Below are 19,820 nucleotides of genomic sequence, written 5' to 3' on the forward strand. Positions count from 1 at the left end.
TGCCTGGTTTAATGCTCGGGTTCTCCCACTGACTTCCATTGTGCTCCACCGAGCACCCGAGCATCCCGCTGTGTTCGACCTGAACACCCGAGCACTTTGGTGCTCGAACAAAACTAATATTGAGACACATTAAATATGTTATGTGAACAGATATTTCATTTATAAGCACTACCCAGAGGTTCAGACCCCCCTCCCTTCCCCGTACTGAATAAGCCTATGAGTTCAGATATGGATAAGTATATGCAATTTGTAATCTTTAAGAGTGGGGTGATGCCTGCTGCGGGCCAGGCTGTCCCATAATCTGCATTGTCTTCTCTGAACATGCACAATGACATTCTCCTCTTCTGACAAGCAGGGAAGGCTTAAAGGGGTTGTCCAGCATTAGAGAAACATGGCTGCTTTCTTCCAAAAACAGCGCCACCCCTGTCTATAGGTTGTGTCTGGTATACAGCATACCTCTGTAGGAGTAAATGGGGCAGAGCTGCAATACTGCACAAACCTGTGGACAGCGGTGGTGCTGTTTTTGGAAGCCAGCAGCTATGTTTTTCTAATCATGGACAACCCCTTTAATCTCAGGGATCCTTCCACACCAAAGATGAAGAGTCAGAACACAGTAACAGCTGTATGTCCATTTCTGAACATGTAGAAAAGAGGGTGTACTATGGGGCTGAACTGCTAGGTGGCGCTATTATATGTCCTAAATGTAATCTCTAAATATACATCACTACAAAAGATGCTCAGAATTACGGGGGATATTTACCAAAAGTGTTGTAAAGGAAATCTGGCTTAGTTGTCCATAGCAACCAATCAGATTCCACCTTTTATTTTCCAAAAGGAGCTCTGAAAAATGAAAGGTGGAACCCGATTGGTTGCTATGGGCAACTAAGCCAGTTCTACTTTACACCAGTTTTTTTTTTTTTTTTTTAAATCTCCCACATTGTGTGTTATTTTGCTAAACATAAAATTATTGAGCTTATCCCCTTTAAAATGTAGCTTACCATGTTAATCATGGGTCTGCCTCTTCCACTACTGACTTTGAAAGGAAAAACATTATTTAACAACCACATGATCATGGTTTTACATGAGGTATAGCAACATGGTTTTCCATAAAAGCAGTACTAGGAATATTTTCCCTGGACTGCCCACGTAAAAAAAACGCAGTAGCAGAACTGTAAAGAATAAGATATATTAACATGTGGTACTGGCCATTGTTCCTTTAAGGATTTCTGCTATAGTTAGTGCTGTTTTTCATCATTTTTCGCACCACATTTTTGCACCACTTTTTTATTTTTTAATAAGAGTTTTTTGTTGTTCTGGTTTCTTTTTTTTCAAAAAGGCTTAAGCGCTGGCGTTTTCATCCCATTCTCTATAGGGGGAAAAGTCTAGTGTTAAGACGCATTGGGGAGACATTTATTAAGAGCAACATTTTAGATGCCAGTCTTAATAAAGCTCTAAGGCTACTTTCACACTTGCGTTTGATCGGATCCGTTCTGAACGGATCCGATCATATTAATGCAGACGGAGGCTCCGTTCAGTACGGATCCGTCTGCATTAATAACTTAGAAAAAAATTTATTCTGAAAGTAGCCTGAGCGGATCCGTTCAGACTTTCAATGTAAAGTCAATGGGGGACCGATCCGCTTGAAGATTGAGCCATATTGTGGCATCTTCAAGCGGATCCGTTCCCATTGACTTACATTGTAAGTCTGAACGGATCCGCTCGCCTCCGCACGGCCAGGCGGACAGCTGAACGCTGCAAGCAGCGTTCAGCTGTCCGCCTGGCCGTGCGGAGGCGAGCGGAGCGGAGGCTGAACGCCGCCAGACTGATGCAGTCTGAGCGGATCCGCTCCATTCAGACTGCATCAGGGCTGGACGGAGGCGTTTGGGTCCGCTCGTGAGCTCCTTCAAACGGAGCTCACGAGCGGACCGACGAACGCAAGTGTGAAAGTAGCCTAAACTGGCGGTGGATCCGGCGAGATTAAGAAGAGGCGCCGGCCTCCCCATAACTTCAGCAGATCCTCAGACAGTTCTAAATGTAACACAGCTTTCGAACTGTCTTACATTTAGACCTTTTTCTACCCCTAAAACAGGTGTAGAAATGGTAAATGAGATAAGCCTACCGGCCCATCCCCTTCCCATCCAAAATTTTAGACCTAGCCTGAGAAGGGAGAAGTCGCAGATTGCATCTGAAATAAACCTAATTTAGGCATATTTCAGATTGATAAATGACCCCCATTGTGTGCATAAAAAAAAAACACCAGAAAAAAACACCACATAAAACAACAAAACAAGAGGGGAAAAATGATTATTGCTGACATATTCATGTATGTAGAGAAATATATATATATTCACATTCATAATATTTGTTTTGGGCTGTTTGTGCCATTTTAGCGGCTTCTCACCTAGTACTCTACTCCGCATTTACTGGTACACCAACAACCCAACAATCAAATTAACCAACAAAGTATAGGTTAGGGCTCATGCACACAAACGTATTTTCCGTGTCCGTTCAGTTTTTTTTGCAAACCATATACGGAACCATTCATTTCAATTGGATCACAAAAAAACGGAAGTTACTCCGTATGCATTGCGTTTCTGTATGTCCGTATTTCCGTTCAGCATTACAGACAAGTATAGTACTGTTCTATTAGGGGCCAGATGTTCCGTTCCACAAAATACAGAATGCAGACGGACGTCATCTGTGTTTTTTGCAGATCGCAAAATACATACGGTCGTGTGCATGAGGCCTTACTATGATTATTATTATTAAACAAATTTACCTCATATATGGGTCCACACTTAAAAAGACCGATTCCAGCAAAATTTCTGAAAATATATACATGTAATCAAAAATTTTATTATAAATTCATGTGGAAAATATATAAATATATCCAGAAAAAAGGTACCTCACCTCTCCAACCCCATTGCGGCCATTCTGATGGTGCCTAAGTCTCCACTGTCATCTATTCCCTGCTGAGATCCTCACACAGCAGGAAATGGCTGGGAATGTCGCTCAGCCAATCACTGGATGAGGCACATTACTGCTGCAACCAGTGATTGGGTGAGCAACATTCCCGCTATGTCAGCAAAAAGCTGCACACATTGTGGACCCGGGCACCATCTGAATGGCAGCAGTGGGGTATGAATCTTTTTTTTCAAGCCATTAGCATCCTACTGAAAATCTTTTTTCCTTCTACTGACGTTGTCGAGCCCTTACTGCTGGAGAGGGGGTACAGGCTGGTGGGAGATGCAGCGGTTTCTGGATCAGGCTGTAACACTAAACAAGTGGCACGGTTTTCCCACACCACTGATGCTCCATGTGTTGGCCATCTTGCCAACATTAGCGCCCTGGCTGCGCCTCTCCTTCTGCATTCCACCACGCTAACGTCCCCCAGTGAGTTTGTGAAATACTGTGTACAATATTGTGAGTTGACCTTTTTAGAATCTGGGAGAACTGTGGCCCACTACTACTATTGGATGAATGGTTGACGTTGCGAATACTGCTACTACCTACATTCTGACTCTGGAAGGCCGAGGCCTAGGTCTTTCGTTTTGCACTCTTCCATTTATTTTAGTATGAGGCCTATACATGAAAAGCTACAAGTTCCCTATTAATTAAAAATCATAGGTTTGGTACAAGCAGATTATTAAATGGTAGTAGTAAAGTGGGTTTTCGGTCATTAAAACAGAGGCAAATTAAATGTCCCTCCCCTTCTACAAACACACTGTTAGGGTCTATTCACACGTCCGTATGAGTTTTGCGGATCCGCAAAACACGGATATCAGCAATGAGCGTCCTGCATTTTGCAGACCGCACATCGCCGGCACTCTCATAGAAAATGTATTTTCAATAGGGCATCTTCTATTTTTTTTTGCGGCACGGATAGCACATTGCGGCCCCATTGAAAATGTATGGGTTCACATCTGTTCCGCAAAATTGTGGAATGGATGCGAACCCATTTTGCGGACGTGTGAATGGACCCTAAAATGTATTTGAGCTATGCTAAAATGTCCATACTAAAATGTCCATGAAACACATGGTCTGATGCAGTAATGAGTCCGCTAACAAAGAAATAACAATGCAGTATTTGCATTGAAATGTCTTTCAAATATGCATTCAATAACATGGGTAAAACATGGCGTTATTGCCGTAAAATGCATTAGCTATAATGTTATGCATTTAATAGCATGGATTTAACGCACGGGCACTGAACAATGTACAATTACTACATAATAGCTTTTGCAGTAGAATGCTATTAGGGTGTTGCCCTGGCAACATAGAAAATTCAGGTTCTGAAGAAAAAAAAAAAAAAAAAAAGTTGTCCCCCTTAATATACAGAAAAAAATTATTTTTTTCTTTTGCCGGCCAGGGGGTTTTGTAATGCAGAACTGCCAGCCTGAGCGGTTGCAGCAGCACGCTGCTGTATTATTCCAGTGTGACCAGCCCTTTACTCCCTCAAAGCTTTCCCTAAAATCTACATAAATTATCTCTCTTCCCCTATAGTATTTCTATCACATTACATTAGTGGCTTGTGTTTATAATAATTTTTTATGAGAAACACACTCCTTCTAGGTCCCAGCTCTGCCCCCTGATTGGCTGATTAGACTGTCTTTCCACCTCTAAGTCAATCAGGGCAAGCCTCCCCCCCCCCCCCCCACTTCCTTCCAGTGTCATGGGATCCTCAGTCTTCTTCCTCCCTTGTGGTTCTAACTGCCCATATTAACAGTACAATGCACAGTTTTATACAATTCGTCCAAAGAGAATCCCAAAAGATTCGGATTACTTTGGTGGATGATTTTTTGTGAAATTTGTAACAAATGTGATTTGTTTAGTATCGATTCACTCATCTCTACATTAGTTGACAGATGGTAGACTTTAGCCCATATTCTGGAAAATGTATGAGAAGCATAAGTTATATTACAGGGAGTGCAGAATTATTAGGCAAATAAGTATTTTGACCACATCATCCTCTTTATGCATGTTGTCTTACTCCAAGCTGTATAGGCTCGAAAGCCTACTACCAATTAAGCATATTAGGTGATGTGCATCTCTGTAATGAGAAGGGGTGTGGTCTAATGACATCAACACCCTATATCAGGTGTGCATAATTATTAGGCAACTTCCTTTCCTTTGGCAAAATGGGTCAAAAGAAGGACTTGACAGGCTCAGAAAAGTCAAAAATAGTGAGATATCTTGCAGAGGGATGCAGCACTCTTAAAATTGCAAAGCTTCTGAAGCGTGATCATCGAACAATCAAGCGTTTCATTCAAACTAGTCAACAGGGTCGCAAGAAGCGTGTGGAAAAACCAAGGCGCAAAATAACTGCCCATGAACTGAGAAAAGTCAAGCGTGCAGCTGCCAAGATGCCACTTGCCACCAGTTTGGCCATATTTCAGAGCTGCAACATCACTGGAGTGCCCAAAAGCACAAGGTGTGCAATACTCAGAGACATGGCCAAGGTAAGAAAGGCTGAAAGACGACCACCACTGAACAAGACACACAAGCTGAAACGTCAAGACTGGGCCAAGAAATATCTCAAGACTGATTTTTCTAAGGTTTTATGGACTGATGAAATGAAAGTGAGTCTTGATGGGCCAGATGGATGGGCCCGTGGCTGGATTGGTAAAGGGCAGAGAGCTCCAGTCCGACTCAGACGCCAGCAAGGTGGAGGTGGAGTACTGGTTTGGGCTGGTATCATCAAAGATGAGCTTGTGGGGCCTTTTCGGGTTGAGGATGGAGTCAAGCTCAACTCCCAGTCCTACTGCCAGTTTTTGGAAGACACCTTCTTCAAGCAGTGGTACAGGAAGAAGTCTGCAGCCTTCAAGAAAAACATGATTTTCATGCAGGACAATGCTCCATCACACGCGTCCAAGTACTCCACAGCGTGGCTGGCAAGAAAGGGTATAAAAGAAGAAAATCTAATGACATGGCCTCCTTGTTCACCTGATCTGAACCCCATTGAGAACCTGTGGTCCATCATCAAATGTGAGATTTACAAGGAGGGAAAACAGTAAACCTCTCTGAACAGTGTCTGGGAGGCTGTGGTTGCTGCTGCACGCAATGTTGATGGTGAACAGATCAAAACACTGACAGAATCCATGGATGGCAGGCTTTTGAGTGTCCTTGCAAAGAAAGGTGGCTATATTGGTCACTGATTTGTTTTTGTTTTGTTTTTGAATGTCAGAAATGTATATTTGTGAATGTTGAGATGTTATATTGGTTTCACTGGTAAAAATAAATAATTGAAATGGGTATATATTTGTTTTCTGTTAAGTTGCCTAATAATTATGCACAGTAATAGTCACCTGCACACACAGATATCCCCCTAAAATAGCTAAAACTAAAAACAAAACTAAAATCTACTTCCAAAAATATTCAGCTTTGATATTCATTTTTTGGGTTCATTGAGAACATGGTTGTTGTTCAATAATAAAATTAATCCTCAAAAATACAACTTGCCTAATAATTCTGCACTCCCTGTATAAGTGTGTTTTATCCTAGTAGCAATATTAATGAATATGGGGTTGGAAGGTTCTGAGAAGTGAAACAGGTGTTTGAAACAGGGTTCCATTACCTCCCTCTTGCAGTGGTGGCAGCTCTTTTTCTATCAGTTTGAAGTCCTCAGGTTTTGGTGCACCAACAAAGTGCTTCACCATTGTCCATGACTTAGACACAACCATTTTCGTTAACCTGTAAATCAGGAGAGAAAAAAAAACAAAAAAAAAACACATTAAATGGAAATGTTTGTGGGTATACGTCAGGATCACATCTCCCTGTACTGTATGCTGAGATAGCCAAATTCCTTCTCAACCACACTGTAACCACTGTACCAAGGACACCTCTGAGGGGAGAATTGTTACTTTATTAATTAATAAGAAACCCATAGTGTTACAGAAAATGGCTGCAAACAACTTCCATGTAACATCTCCAATGGACTGTAAGGGGGAGCTGGCAGAAAACTGGACATATTTCAAATCCCATTGGGAAGAGGTGGCAACTGAGCATGGTAAGAAAGACTCTAAGGTAAGGATAGCGACATTACTCTCAAAGATGGGCGGAGACTGTCTGCATATTTGTTAGCACTGCTCACTCTCTGATGCCAAAAAGCAGGCCATACTGAAAACATTTTATGCCCTCATGTAACATCATATATAAGAGGTAGATCATTAACCCCTTAGTGACCACCCATACGTGTTTTTACAGCGGTCACTAAGGGGCATTTTTACGGCGACCCGGTCTAAGCGCTGCACGGCTCCCCCGTGCAGCGGGGAGCACGGACCCGGCTCTCACATGAGAGCCGGGACCCTGCTCTAACAGCCCGGACCGGCAGGAGTGCCGATCCGGGCTGTTTAACCCTTTACATGCCGGGCGCAATGGCGCCCGCTGCATGTAAAGTGGTGACAGAGGGAGCGGACTCCCTCTGTCTCCCATCAGCACCCCGAAAATAAGATCGCGGGGTGCTGATGTGTTGGGAAGCTTACATTGCTTCCGATCAGGGCCCCGAGCCTGTCTGTAGTTATCTCCAGCAGGCTGTGCCTCTCTGGCGCAGCCTGCTGGTCAAGGTTTGAATAGCATTGCTATTGAAATGTAATGCCTTATAGAGATAATGCATTACATTTTAAAAGCAATCAAAATACTGTATATTATAGTCCCCTTGTGGGACTTTTAAGTAGTAAAAAAAATTTTTTTAAAAATAAACATTTATTAATTAAATAAAAAAAAATATGCTTTTTTTCCATTGAAAATACGCTTTTCAATTAAAAAAATTGCAAAAAGAAAATATCCCTCATATGTTTGGTATTTCCGCGTCCGTAATGACCCGGACTACATAAATTATCCCCTATGGTGAACGCCGTAAAAAATAAAAATAAAAAAAAAGACAGAATTTCTAATTTATTCTTAGTTTCCACTGAAAAAAACGTAATAACAAGCGATCAAAAAGCGCCATTTACTTCAAAATGATACCAATGAAAAATACAAGTTGTCCCTCAAAAATAAAGCCCTCGCACAACTCCATAGAAAAAGAAAAAAAAAAAAGTTATGGGTCTTGTGAAGTGGCAATGCAAAATCATTTTTTTGGTTAATAAAAGGGGTTTTATTGGAAAAAAAAGTAGTAAAAAACTTTAAAAAAAGTATTTAGTATCACTGTAATCGTACTGACCCAGAGAAGAAAGATATTATGTTATTTGTACCGAAAAATGAACGCCGTAAAATTTATAATGTAAAAACGCAGTGGCAGTATTGCTATTTTCCCCCATCTTCCTCCCAGAAAGAGTTAATAAAAGTTAATCAGAAAGTTGTGTGTACCCCAAAATGGTGCCATTAAAAACTACAACTTGTCCCGTAAAAAACAAGCCCTCAAAGCTATATAGACGGAAAAAAAAAAAAAAAGTTATAGCTCTTGGAACGAACCATGAAAAAAGGAAGGAAAACGCTTGGTCATAAAGGCCCAAACAGGCTTGGTCACTAAGGGGTTAATAATCATAAGCCAAGGCCCATTAGAAACTATAGATATGTGACAAAGCTGAGGCAGCTTACCACAACATGCGAGTTTGGAGTATTACACAATGAACTTATCAGAGACAATAGTTCTGGGATCAAAAGACATTAATGCTAAAAAGAGAATACTCAGAGTACCAGACCTGAATCTACATAGAGCTATTGGCATGTATGGAAGCCATGAACTTACAGAAATACAAGCAATGCAAGATCGCAAAAGCAAAACTGGAGCTTTAAATTATACTGCAAAAACACCAAAAAAAAAAACAGCACATCAAAGAAAACTAGGTGAAAAGAAAAGTAGTCTTCTGGCATCAGATGTAGATCCTGTGGAAGCTACCACCCCTGGGGCAAAGACCACTGTCCTGAATATGGAGAAACCTGTTCTAAGTGCAAAAAAAACAAAACATTTTTCTAGAGTATGCAAATCACATGCCAAAGTATATATGGCTGAACAGATCAAGAGCAGCAGCTCGGAAGAATCATTATTCATAATTATTCACCAAATAGGAGCAATAAACACAGTGGTTTGTATCACTAGAACTCAGCATTGGCAAAAAAGTAGGAAAAGGTTACTTTATTAAGAGATGTCTCTTAAAAGGAATTCTCCAGGAATTTATAAAATTACTGAAAACACTTAAATAATTATTATAAACATATTCCTAATTACCTTTTATTAGCTATAATGGCCTGTTTAAGGAAAACTGGCTTGGTTACCCAATCAGATTCCACTTTTCATTTTTCAGAGCTCCTTTGGAAAATGAAAGGATCAATATGATTGGTTGCTATGGGTATTCATTTGAACCAGTTCTGATAAAACTTCCCCTTCAGTGTGCTAGAAGCTAGAACTAGGCAACAACAGTGGTGTAAATATTTCACAAATGCCTCTAATTTTGTCAGTTTGACTGTGGGGTGACCTGCAACCTTATGACATATAAAGACTTAAGTTTAAAGAAAAATGTTTATAGAGGAAAAGTCAACAGTGCAGACAAGCAATGTCAAATAAAAATTCTATAATGATTGTTCTGTCTTCTTGCACGTTGACACAATATGCTGTCTGACATTCAGCATAAACCATTCCTGTCTTCCAAATAAGAGGACTGCTCTTTGTAGTTTAACTTGTTTATTGGTCAACAGGTTGTACTCTCTTCGCGAGGCGCGTGAGAGATTGTACAAGTGTACAATTGATTTACCAAACAATCCTGTTTTGCCAATCTACAAGAATACAAATAGCAAGTATAAGTATAGATAGCATGTACTATAACAACATTTGCATTAACACTGAAGCTTATGGTAAAATGGCAGCCTGTACATAAGATTAGGCCACTTGCGTTGTCCGGATCCGGCGCGTACTCCACTTGCCGGAATTACACGCCGGATCTGGAAAAACGCAAGTGAACTGAAAGCATTTGAAGACGGATCCGTCTTCAAAATGCGTTCAGTGTTACTATGGCACCCAGGACGCTATTAAAGTCCTGGTTGCCATAGTAGTAGTGGGGAGCGGTATACTTGCAGTCCGTGCGGCTCCCGGGGCGCTTCAGAATGACGTCAGAGCGCCCAATGCACATGGATGATGTGTCCATGCGCTTGGTGCGCCCTGACGTCACTCTGGAGCGCCCCGGGAGCCACACGGACTGTAAGTATACTGCTCCCCACTACACTTTACCATGGCTGCCAGGACTTTAGCGTCCCGGCTGCCATGGTAACCATTCAGAAAAAGCTAAATGTCGGATCCGGCAATGCGCCGAAACTACGTTTAGCTTAAGGCCAGATCCGGATCAATGCCTTTCAATGGGCATTAATTCCAGATCCGGCCTTGCGGCAAGTCTTCAGGATTTTTGGCAGGAGCAAAAAGCGCAGCATGCTGCTGTATTTTCTCTGGCCAAAAAACGTTCCGGTCCTGAACTGAAGACATCCTGATGCATCCTGAACGGATTTCTCTCCATTCAGAATGCATTAGGATAAAACTGATCAGGATTCTTCCGGCATAGAGCCCCGGCGACGGAACTCTATGCCGGAAGAAAAGAACGCAGGTGTGAAAGAGCCCTTACATGTCTAGCTAACAGTAGTAACTCCCTGAATAACAATTACAACTATATGAACAGCTCTGCATAACATGTCCCTGAAACAAAGGTAGATCTCTCACCAAATATGATTTTACAAGAATGGTGGAGTTTAAGAAGGAGATATGCAGAATGACAGCTCTGCTGATGGGTCCTGATGACTAGAGGCTTCTCTATGTTCTATATTTTGCGTTTTTCATGCTACGCAGGCCCCATAGAAATTAATGGGGACGTGTGAAAATCGCATAGCATCCGCAAGCAAGTGCGGTTGCAATGTGATTTTCACACATGGTTGCTAGGAGATGACGTTAGTAAATTAATAAAAGTCAATTTACTGTATTATTTTCCCTTATAACATGGTTATAAAGGAAAATAATAGCATTCTTAATACAGAATGCTTACTAAAACGTGGCTTGGGTTAAAAAAAATAAAAAAATAAAAAAATCACCTCATCCTCTTGTTCGCGCAGCTGGCATGTCGTCTTTCTTCTTCTTTCAGGACCTGCAAAAGGACCTTTGATGACTTAAGATTTCTATCTTCATTCAGCAGGACCTGCGCTGACGTCGCTGTGCTCGCAGGTCCGCTGAATGAAGATCGAAATCTTAAGTCACCAAAAGGTCCTTTTACAGGTCCTGAAAGAAGTAGTAAGAAGACATGCCGCCTGCGCGAACAAGAGGATGAGGGAAGATAATTTTTTTATTTTCATTTAACCCCTCAAGCCACATTTTAGTAAGCATTTTGTATTAAGAATGCTAATATTTTCCCTTAAAACCATGTTATAAGGGAAAATAATAAAATGAATAGAACACCTAAACAAAACCAGAACTTCAGTTTAGAAGTCCGGGTTCGGGTCCGGGTACCAAATTCAGTTTTTTTTCACACGTGTGCAAAACGCATTGCACTCGTGCGGAAAAAACTGAACATCGGAATGCAATCGCAGTCAAAACTGCCCGCAATGCACACACGACGCATCTGGAGCAAATACAGGACGCCTGTGTGAAAGAGGCCTTAGGTGTTCCACAAGAATTAAAGGAAAATGGAGATGAAGTTTCAGAATTAAAAATTTTGGGCAGATATTCTATTTTAATTCATTGTTTTCCGTTAACAAAAGCAAGGGTTAACAGCCAAACAAGACTCAATATTTATTGCACTTATTCTGTAGTTTACAGAAAAAACGCATATATGGCACAGAAGGAAAGAAACGCCATATGGTTTTTGGAGGGCAGATTTTACTGGGATAATTTTAAGTTGCCATGTCACATTTGAAGGGGTTCCATGATGCACCACTAGAGTAGAAACTAAAAAAAAACAACAACCCCATTTTGAAAACTATGGGATAAGGTGGCAGTTTTGTTTGTACCATTTTAGGCTACATATATGATTTTTGGTTGCTCTATATTACACTTTTTGCGAGGCAAGGTAACAAAAAAATGTTTTGGCACAGTTTTTATTTTTTTGTTATTTACAATGTTAATCTGACAGGTTAGATCAGGTTATTCCCTGCTTCATGTGCATAGATAGATGCATTTCTCTCAGAAGCAGTGGGCATCTCCCTACTTTGAAAGTCTGCCAGTATATACTGGCAATGACTTCCTTTCTCTTACTTCCAACTAGCTTCATCTAGGTAGCCCACAGTGCAGATGGGTAGGGGGGGTGAGAACACACTTACAGACCAGACACACAGGCTACTCATTTGCTCTTGAAAAGCTGTGTAGATGCAGCTCTTTTTTCAGACTCAGGATCTCAACTAGCTCTGACATGCCCCCATTTCCTGTGAACAGTCTTCTATGTCTTTGTTGTTGGAGATGAATGGTGCCAATTAGGTAGAAGTGAGACCCCTAGTGGCCATGGCTTTTTATTTTTATTTTTTAGGTGGATGAGGCACACTTTTCAAATGAAGTGATATAGAATTTACACCATACTCTATTAAATTGTGTGAAAAAACTGACTCTTTAAATAAAGCACTGAAACGCTCACATTATCTAATGTCCAGAAGAAGTCCTGCCAAGCCTAACAAAAGTAAAATTTTGGCACAGTATTTTGTGCAGTATTTATTGCTTTTTGTATTCTGATTTTATGTAGATCTTCTACTTCCAAAATCTACACTGTGTGCAGGTAGTCTTACAGTGACTTGTATGGTTCTAGTGTGAGTAGGAAAGAATTTCTGACCTCATCTGTGACATTAACCTTGTTAGCAGAACACAGCTTGGCATAGCTCAGAGCCGGAATTGTTTTGCATGGCCTGGCGAAAGAGGCGCTTATTTCAGTGGGGGTTCTTAGTAAGGGTCCATTCACCCAACCATATTACTGGGTCTGCATCCGGTCCACAATGTTGCGGAACTAGAGCAGACCCATTAATTTCAATGGGGCTCCAAAAGATGTGTGTGCTGTCCACATCCATAATTCCATTCCGTGGACCCACAAAAAAGATACAGCATGTCCTATTCTTTTCCACAATTGCAGACAAGAACAGGCATTTCTATCACAGGGCACGCACATGGCTGGTACCAGTTTTTTTTTTTCTCTCGCAATTTGCGGACAGCAAAACAGCAGCCTTGGGCCTAATTCACATGTCCGTGATGAAATCCATGATAAGATGGTCAGTGATTCATCCATGAAGATGTCTGTAAAGATACCATGTTTGGTCCGTGTTCCACAGACACTGCACAGCTGAAAATTAATGGCATCCGTGTTTTTCAAGGATCCATAGATTATAAAAGACATGATGGATCTATAAACACAGAATAAGGCATGCTTCTGTGATAAAACCACGGACCAGGCTTAAAACACGGATGTGTGAATAGTAACACACATTAAATTGAATAGGTACGTGTGCTGCACATGGAGAACATAGACAGCGCACGTATGTGAATCACTGACATGTGAATAAGGCCTTTCAGTAAGTGTGCATGTGTATGGTGATGTTGGGAGGGAACCCCAACGGCCTAGGGAACATTTAGCCTTCAGCTATCTAAATTGTATAGACATCAAGGGATTGGGGGGGATGGGGTACAAGTACTGGATGCAATTTTTTTTTTTTTTCTGTCTTTTTTTACAGGATCAATTTTTTTTCTGTATTTTTCTGTTCAGAATAACAGCAATATAATGATGATGTGAACTCTCCCTAAGAGAAATTTTAGATTTACCAAAGCCTGACAATGTACAAGCCATTCAGAGGCTGCTAGGGTTTGTAAACGACGCTCCTCTTTAAAAATCTCACCACATTTTACCACAAATGTATGAGAACCACTAAGCAGACTGACAGACAAAGAAAGTGTCTGGGCCTAGTAATCCAGCTATGATGAGGCCCTCAAGCAAATAAAAGGTATTAAGAGTCATTTACAAAGAACGTCTTTTTATGCTGGTCCTTGTTTCCCCCGATGCGCTGGCGGAGAAAAGAGCCTCATTTAGTGTATGATAAGGCTCTAGTCCATGCACCTGGAGTAAAAACGACTTCATCCTCTGGCTGGAGTAGTTTTTACTCCTCTTTCCATGTGTCAGGGATAGTAAATATTGTCACAGACATAAAAAATAAAAAAAAAGACGTCTTACGACTATTTTTACACCAAAAGCTGCAGTAAAAAACATTCAGAAATGACCTCCTTTGTTCCTAAACATCCAGTGTCAATGAAGAACTAAGGCTACCTGCACACTTTGCGGATTATGCACAGTTTTTCCTCCTGGATTTTCATGCAGAAAACAAAATATAATGCGATTTAACATCTGATGTACACTTTGCTTTTCTTTCCGTACAGAAATTGACCTGCCATGCGGATTTTTAAATCCTCAGAATGTCAGTTTGTGAGTTTTTTTGTGTAGATTTCAACTTTTGCAATGCAAAGCTTGAGATCTGCATAAAATCTGCAACAAAAACCAAAGGGCTCTTTCACACCTGCGTTATTGTCTTCCGGCATAGAGTTCCGTCGTCGGGGCTCTATGCCGGAAGAATCCTGATCAGGATTATCCCCATGCATTCTGAATGGAGTAAAATCCGTTCAGGATGCATCAGGATGTCTTCAGTTCCGGACTGGAACGTTTTTTGGCCGGAGAAAATACCGCAGCATGCTGCGCTTTTTGCTCCGGCCAAAAATCCTGAAGACTTGCCGCAAGGCCGGATCCGGAATTAATGCCCATTGAAAGGCATTGATCCGGATCCGGCCTTAAGCTAAACGTCGTTTCGGCGCATTGCCGGATCCAACGTTTAGCTTTTTTAGAGTGGTTACCATGGCAGCCGGGACGCTAAAGTCCTGGCAGCCATGGTAAAGTGTAGCGGGGAGCAGGGGAGCAGTATACTTACCGTCCGTGCGGCTCCAGGGGCGCTCCAGAGTGATGTCAGGGCGCCCCAAGCGCATGGATCACGTGATCGCATGGCACGTCATCCATGCGCATGGGGCGCTCTGACGTCACTCTGGAGCCGCACGGACTGTAAGTATACCGCTCCCCCGCTCCCCGCTCCTACTATGGCAACCAGGACTTTAATAGCGTCCTGAATGCCATAGTAACACTGAAAGCATTTTGAAGACGGATCCGTCTTCAAATGCTTTCAGTACACTTGCGTTTTTCCGGATCCGGCGTGTAATTCCGGCAAGTGGAGTACACGCCGGATCCGGACAACGCAAGTGTGAAAGAGGCCTAACACAAGCAGATTTTGATGTTGAATCGTGCAGAAATACACACAAAAATCCATGCAGAATTTCTGTTTTTAAATCTGCCCTTGTGAGCAGGTCCTCTAAGGCTACACTGTACACGGATGCGGGCCGTCTTGCAGAAATTCGGAACAAATTTCTTGTGCAAGTAGTCTAAGGCCTCCATTTGCACTTCACTGCATCACGGACGTGTGTTGTCCATGTTCTCCACGATGTACCCATTGATTTTTAATGCGTCTGTTTACATATCAGTGGTTCCATCACGTGAGCATGCGCCACTTTGGTCCCTGATGTGAACCCAACACTCCCATTGAAGCCTATAGGTCCGTGAAAAACCACTGACAATACAGATGGCAATCTTCTGTAGGACCCTATTAATTAGTGACAAATCTCAGATCTGTAAAACACGGATACCGGCCGTGTGCGGTGTGCCTGCTGCATTTGGCGGAATACAACGTCTGGCCCTCAATAGACCAGTCCTATCCTTGTCCGTGATATGGACACAAAAAGGACTTGTTCTATTTTTATTTTTTTTGCAGGGCTGCGGAATGGAAGTACGGATATGGATATCACATGGAGTGCTGTCCGCATCTTTTGCTGCCCCGTAGAAGTGAACGGGCCCCAAACAACGTTCGCGTGCATGAGACCTAATAGTCATCTTCTATCCTATTGATAGGGGATAACGTCCAAAAACTTGGGTTGACCGGACCTGTATGAAAAACATCTTTTAGCTAACCTGTGAGGGGAAGACACATTGATCATTAATTACCCTTCTGACACTCCACCGATTCTGCAATCCCAACTGAGATCATGTGACCACGAGACTGTCTGTGGGCTCCTCCTCTGATGTCACAACCAGATGACCCCTGTTCAGCTACCTCTATATTATGCAGCTGAATAGGCACACATTCGGTTGCAATGTCAAAGGAAGAGCCCTCAGCCATTTACATGATCCCAGGATCAAAGAATCAGCAGAGCAACTGAAGGGCAAGTACTGCTCAATCGGGGTCAATTACAAACGGTGCTACTCCATTGTGTGGCAGAAAAATAAAATAAAATAAAAAGTTGCACTGCGGTGTCAGAGACCGGATATAGGCCTTGATAGATTTACCAACATTTAGTCCTAGATACAGGAGTAAATATTGTTGAAAAAATACTCTGTGGGTAAGTGGAGTAACCAGAAATGACTGGGCCCTGCAGAAATTTTTTGAACGGTCCCCATGAGCCCCTCCCCAAGCAACTTCTTCAGATGTGAACCCAGCCTAAAAGAGGGCCCAGAGAACCCCTTTAATAACTTTCGGGTGGATAGACCAGATGTGTGCAGACATATTGGCCACTTTTGTGAATAAGGAGAAGAAGGTGGAGACATGCAGAATCTGCTAGATCCCGATGATGTTATGATATCCCACAAAAAGCATTGCTATGCAATTAATTAGGCATTCCAAATGAAATATTGCAATACACATGAAATAAAAACATTGTAAGGTTATTGACGTACATACCATTTTCTTCAATGGTAGTGCCCCCTGCTGTTTAGGCTACTTTCACACTGCCGTTTCTGGGTCCGCTTGTGAGATCCGTTTCAGGGCTTTCACAAGCGGCCCAAAAAAAAAAAAATCAGTTCAGCCCCATGCATTCTGAATGGATAAGGATCCGTTCAGAATGCATTAATTTGGCTGCGTTTAGTCTCCGTTGCGTTTTTTAGGCGGTCACTAAAAGGCAGCGTTTTGGTGTCCGCCTGACGATGCAGAGCCAAACGGATCAGTCCTGACTTACGATGTAAGTCAACGGGGACGGATCCATTTTCACTGACACAATATGGTGCAATTAAAAACTGATCCATCCTCCACTGACTTTCAATGTAAGTCAGGACAGATCCGTTTTGACTTAGAGTATTATATTTTTTTTTTTTAAAGAATAATGCAAACGGATCCGTTCTAAACGGATACAAGCGTTTGCATTATCGGTGCAGATCCGTCTGTGCAGATACAAGACGGATCCGCGCCGAATGCAGGTGTGAAAGTAGTCTTATCCTTCTGGTCCACCTTCTCCTGCATTTAGTGGTGGAGTAACATGCTCAGTAGCTTCCCTGCTCCCCTTCTCTCACTGCTGGCATAGTGATCTCATATAAAGCAAGTGTTGTGGCCTAGACACCATTCATTTATTCATCCCTACTTCTAAATTCAGAGAAATATCTCGCGCTCTCCAGAGGAGGAAATTGTGGGGGAATTACATACCCTATGTATCTCTGGGGCTATATGAGGGACTATTTTCTATGCAGGGGAGGACGGGGTTAACAAGAGCTAACTGTAATTAATCCTGGGAGGTGCAGGAAAGGGGAGTCCTCCAAATGTGTGTAAAGAAACTGTTGTAAATGTGTGTCAGACTGGTAACCCCTTTAACTGTGCATTGGGCCATGACACACACAAGCATTATGGACACAATATACGTCTGGAATGCCATTGTGTGAATAGCCTTCAGGATAAGTTTACACACGGCAGCTTTGTGAATATCTTACATCCATATGAACGGGGTTGTTTTTGCAGCATGCATATGGATTTCTGCAAGGTCCACCTCAAATAAACAGAACAATCACAGAAAGTTCCGGTACAAATTTGTCACATGTGAACATGTCCTAAAGGCAAAATCTCTGAAACGTCACCACCTAAATTCATACTGAAACGTTACCTTTACAAGTGAAGATGCACATGTCCTGTACAGATTCAACAGACCCCATGGTTGCTATTGATTACAGCACCCCCCTATAATATGAAGGTGCAGTGTGTAGCCCACAGTTGAATGGAGAAGGTGCTGGTATCTGACTAGCATTCTCATCAGTGGTCTCCAAGTATCTGTAGATTTACCTGCAGGATGTGAAGGCAACGTGCTCAAATCCTTCTGTAAGCCTTGTGCTGCTGAAGTGTCACCACAGACTGTTCAATGTCCAAGAAGAAAGCGCTTTTTACAACCTCCCCTCCCGGTGTGCTGCCCCTCCTCTAATATGTAATCAGTTCCCCAAAGCTGAACTCAGTGGCCGCCCCCTCCCATACTGAAGGCAGCAGGCTCCAGTCATGAGTAAAGTTCACACCAGGGTTTGAGCAGTTTTTCTGTATCATAAAGAAGTTACATACAATTTTCCTTTAAAATGCAGCATTTATTTTCAGGCTGAGGATACATGATAACGTCGCATGTGAAGGTTTTTTTGCAATAAAACCCATGAAAGGCTGGGGCTACACCAGGGCCAATTCTAGCAATTAAATCAAAGGTTAGAAAAACAAGTAGCCAACTGAATGTAACCCACACATAAGGGTACATCTACATGGCAACACGGGGCGCGTCTAGGAACGCAGAGTGGCAGAGATGTCATAGAAATGTATATGATAGCAGCGCAAATCACAAAAAAATACAACACTGCTGAATTTGTTTGTGATTCTCTCTGCTATCACATACATTTCTATGGGATCACCACCACTTGCCGTGTAGCATACCCTAAATATATACAAGCAGTGAAAATACTGCACACACACCTATATACTATATATCAGCAGTGACTATATTGCACACATAAATATATACCAGCATTGAACATATCGCATGTACAAATATACTGTATACTAGCAATGAATATATTGCACACATAAATATATACTAGCAGTGAACATATCATATACACCAATACACTGTTTACCAGCTGTGGCTATACTGCACACATAAATACAGTATATACTAGCAGTGAACATATTGTACACACCAATATACTGGATAACAGTAGAGATGGCCTTGGGGTTAGCCCGGCGGTAATTTCGCGGCGAACTTTGAGCGTTCACGATTCGCCGAGCATGCAAACATATCACGATATTCACGCCCGCCATATTCTATTACATTGTGAAGAACTTTGACCAATGACACATCCATCAGGTGGTACAGGACAGCCAATTGAGACGTTTCAGCACATGGACATACCCCCTACCTTATAAATAAACCTGATCTGGGCGCCATTTTACATTAAGTCGTTTGCCAGTGTAGGGAGAGGTTGCGGCGTGGAGCAGATACAGACTGATAGGGACACAAATCGCTAGCTAATAGAGCCACAAAAGTCCTTTTAAGGACCGGTATAGGTATGCTATCGATAGGTGTGACATACTGAGGGGTGTAATATACATATAATATACTTTCTAACATAGAAAGTATATTATAGTGCAATTGTATTGTGCAGCAGTTGTGTGCGGTTCTGCTTCAATACTGCAGCCACACAGAGTGCCAAACACTATTTGAAGAAATCATTTCTACTGGTGTGATTTACCAGTCCCCCCCTCCCCCCCCAAAAAAAACGGTTTGAAGCAGGGATTTTATATACCAATAATATACGTTATATATAGTGCATTTAGGTAGTGCAGTATTTGTTTGCGGTTTTGCTGCGTTACCGCATCTACACAGAGTGACAAACACTATTGGAACCAATAATTTCAACTGATGTGATTTGCCAGTTGCCCCCCCCAAAAAAACTGATTGAGGCAGGGGTGTGATATACCTTCTTCCACAAATACTGCTCTTCTATAGGAACTTTTGTCACAGGGTCATTTTGAAAATGACAGGCAGAGTAAGAGGCAGG

The 19,820-nt window shown here is 42.0% G+C and overlaps 1 protein-coding gene across 4 annotated transcripts in view; it reads right to left on the bottom strand.

Annotated features, from left to right (window-relative positions):
* LOC122921419 (prostaglandin reductase 1-like) overlaps positions 1-18,196 on the bottom strand; it is a 62,045-nt gene extending 43,849 nt beyond the window's left edge. Inside the window, exons 1-3 of one of the 4 annotated variants that reach the window (XM_044271407.1) lie at positions 18,073-18,196; positions 6,575-6,690; positions 2,780-2,825 (exon numbers count right to left, since the gene is read on the bottom strand). In XM_044271407.1, the coding sequence (XP_044127342.1) occupies positions 2,780-2,825; positions 6,575-6,680 (152 nt within the window). In that variant the 5' untranslated portion in view covers positions 6,681-6,690; positions 18,073-18,196. Of the gene's footprint in view, positions 1-2,779; positions 2,826-6,574; positions 6,691-15,977; positions 15,988-17,726; positions 17,747-17,896; positions 18,017-18,072 lie in introns of those variants that run through there. The other 3 variants (XM_044271421.1, XM_044271400.1, XM_044271414.1) reach the window with 3 other exon arrangements.
* Positions 18,197-19,820: the final 1,624 nt, after the last annotated feature.

Source organism: Bufo gargarizans, chromosome 1 (assembly GCF_014858855.1).
Source record: "Bufo gargarizans isolate SCDJY-AF-19 chromosome 1, ASM1485885v1, whole genome shotgun sequence".
Classification (NCBI taxonomy): domain Eukaryota; kingdom Metazoa; phylum Chordata; class Amphibia; order Anura; family Bufonidae; genus Bufo; species Bufo gargarizans.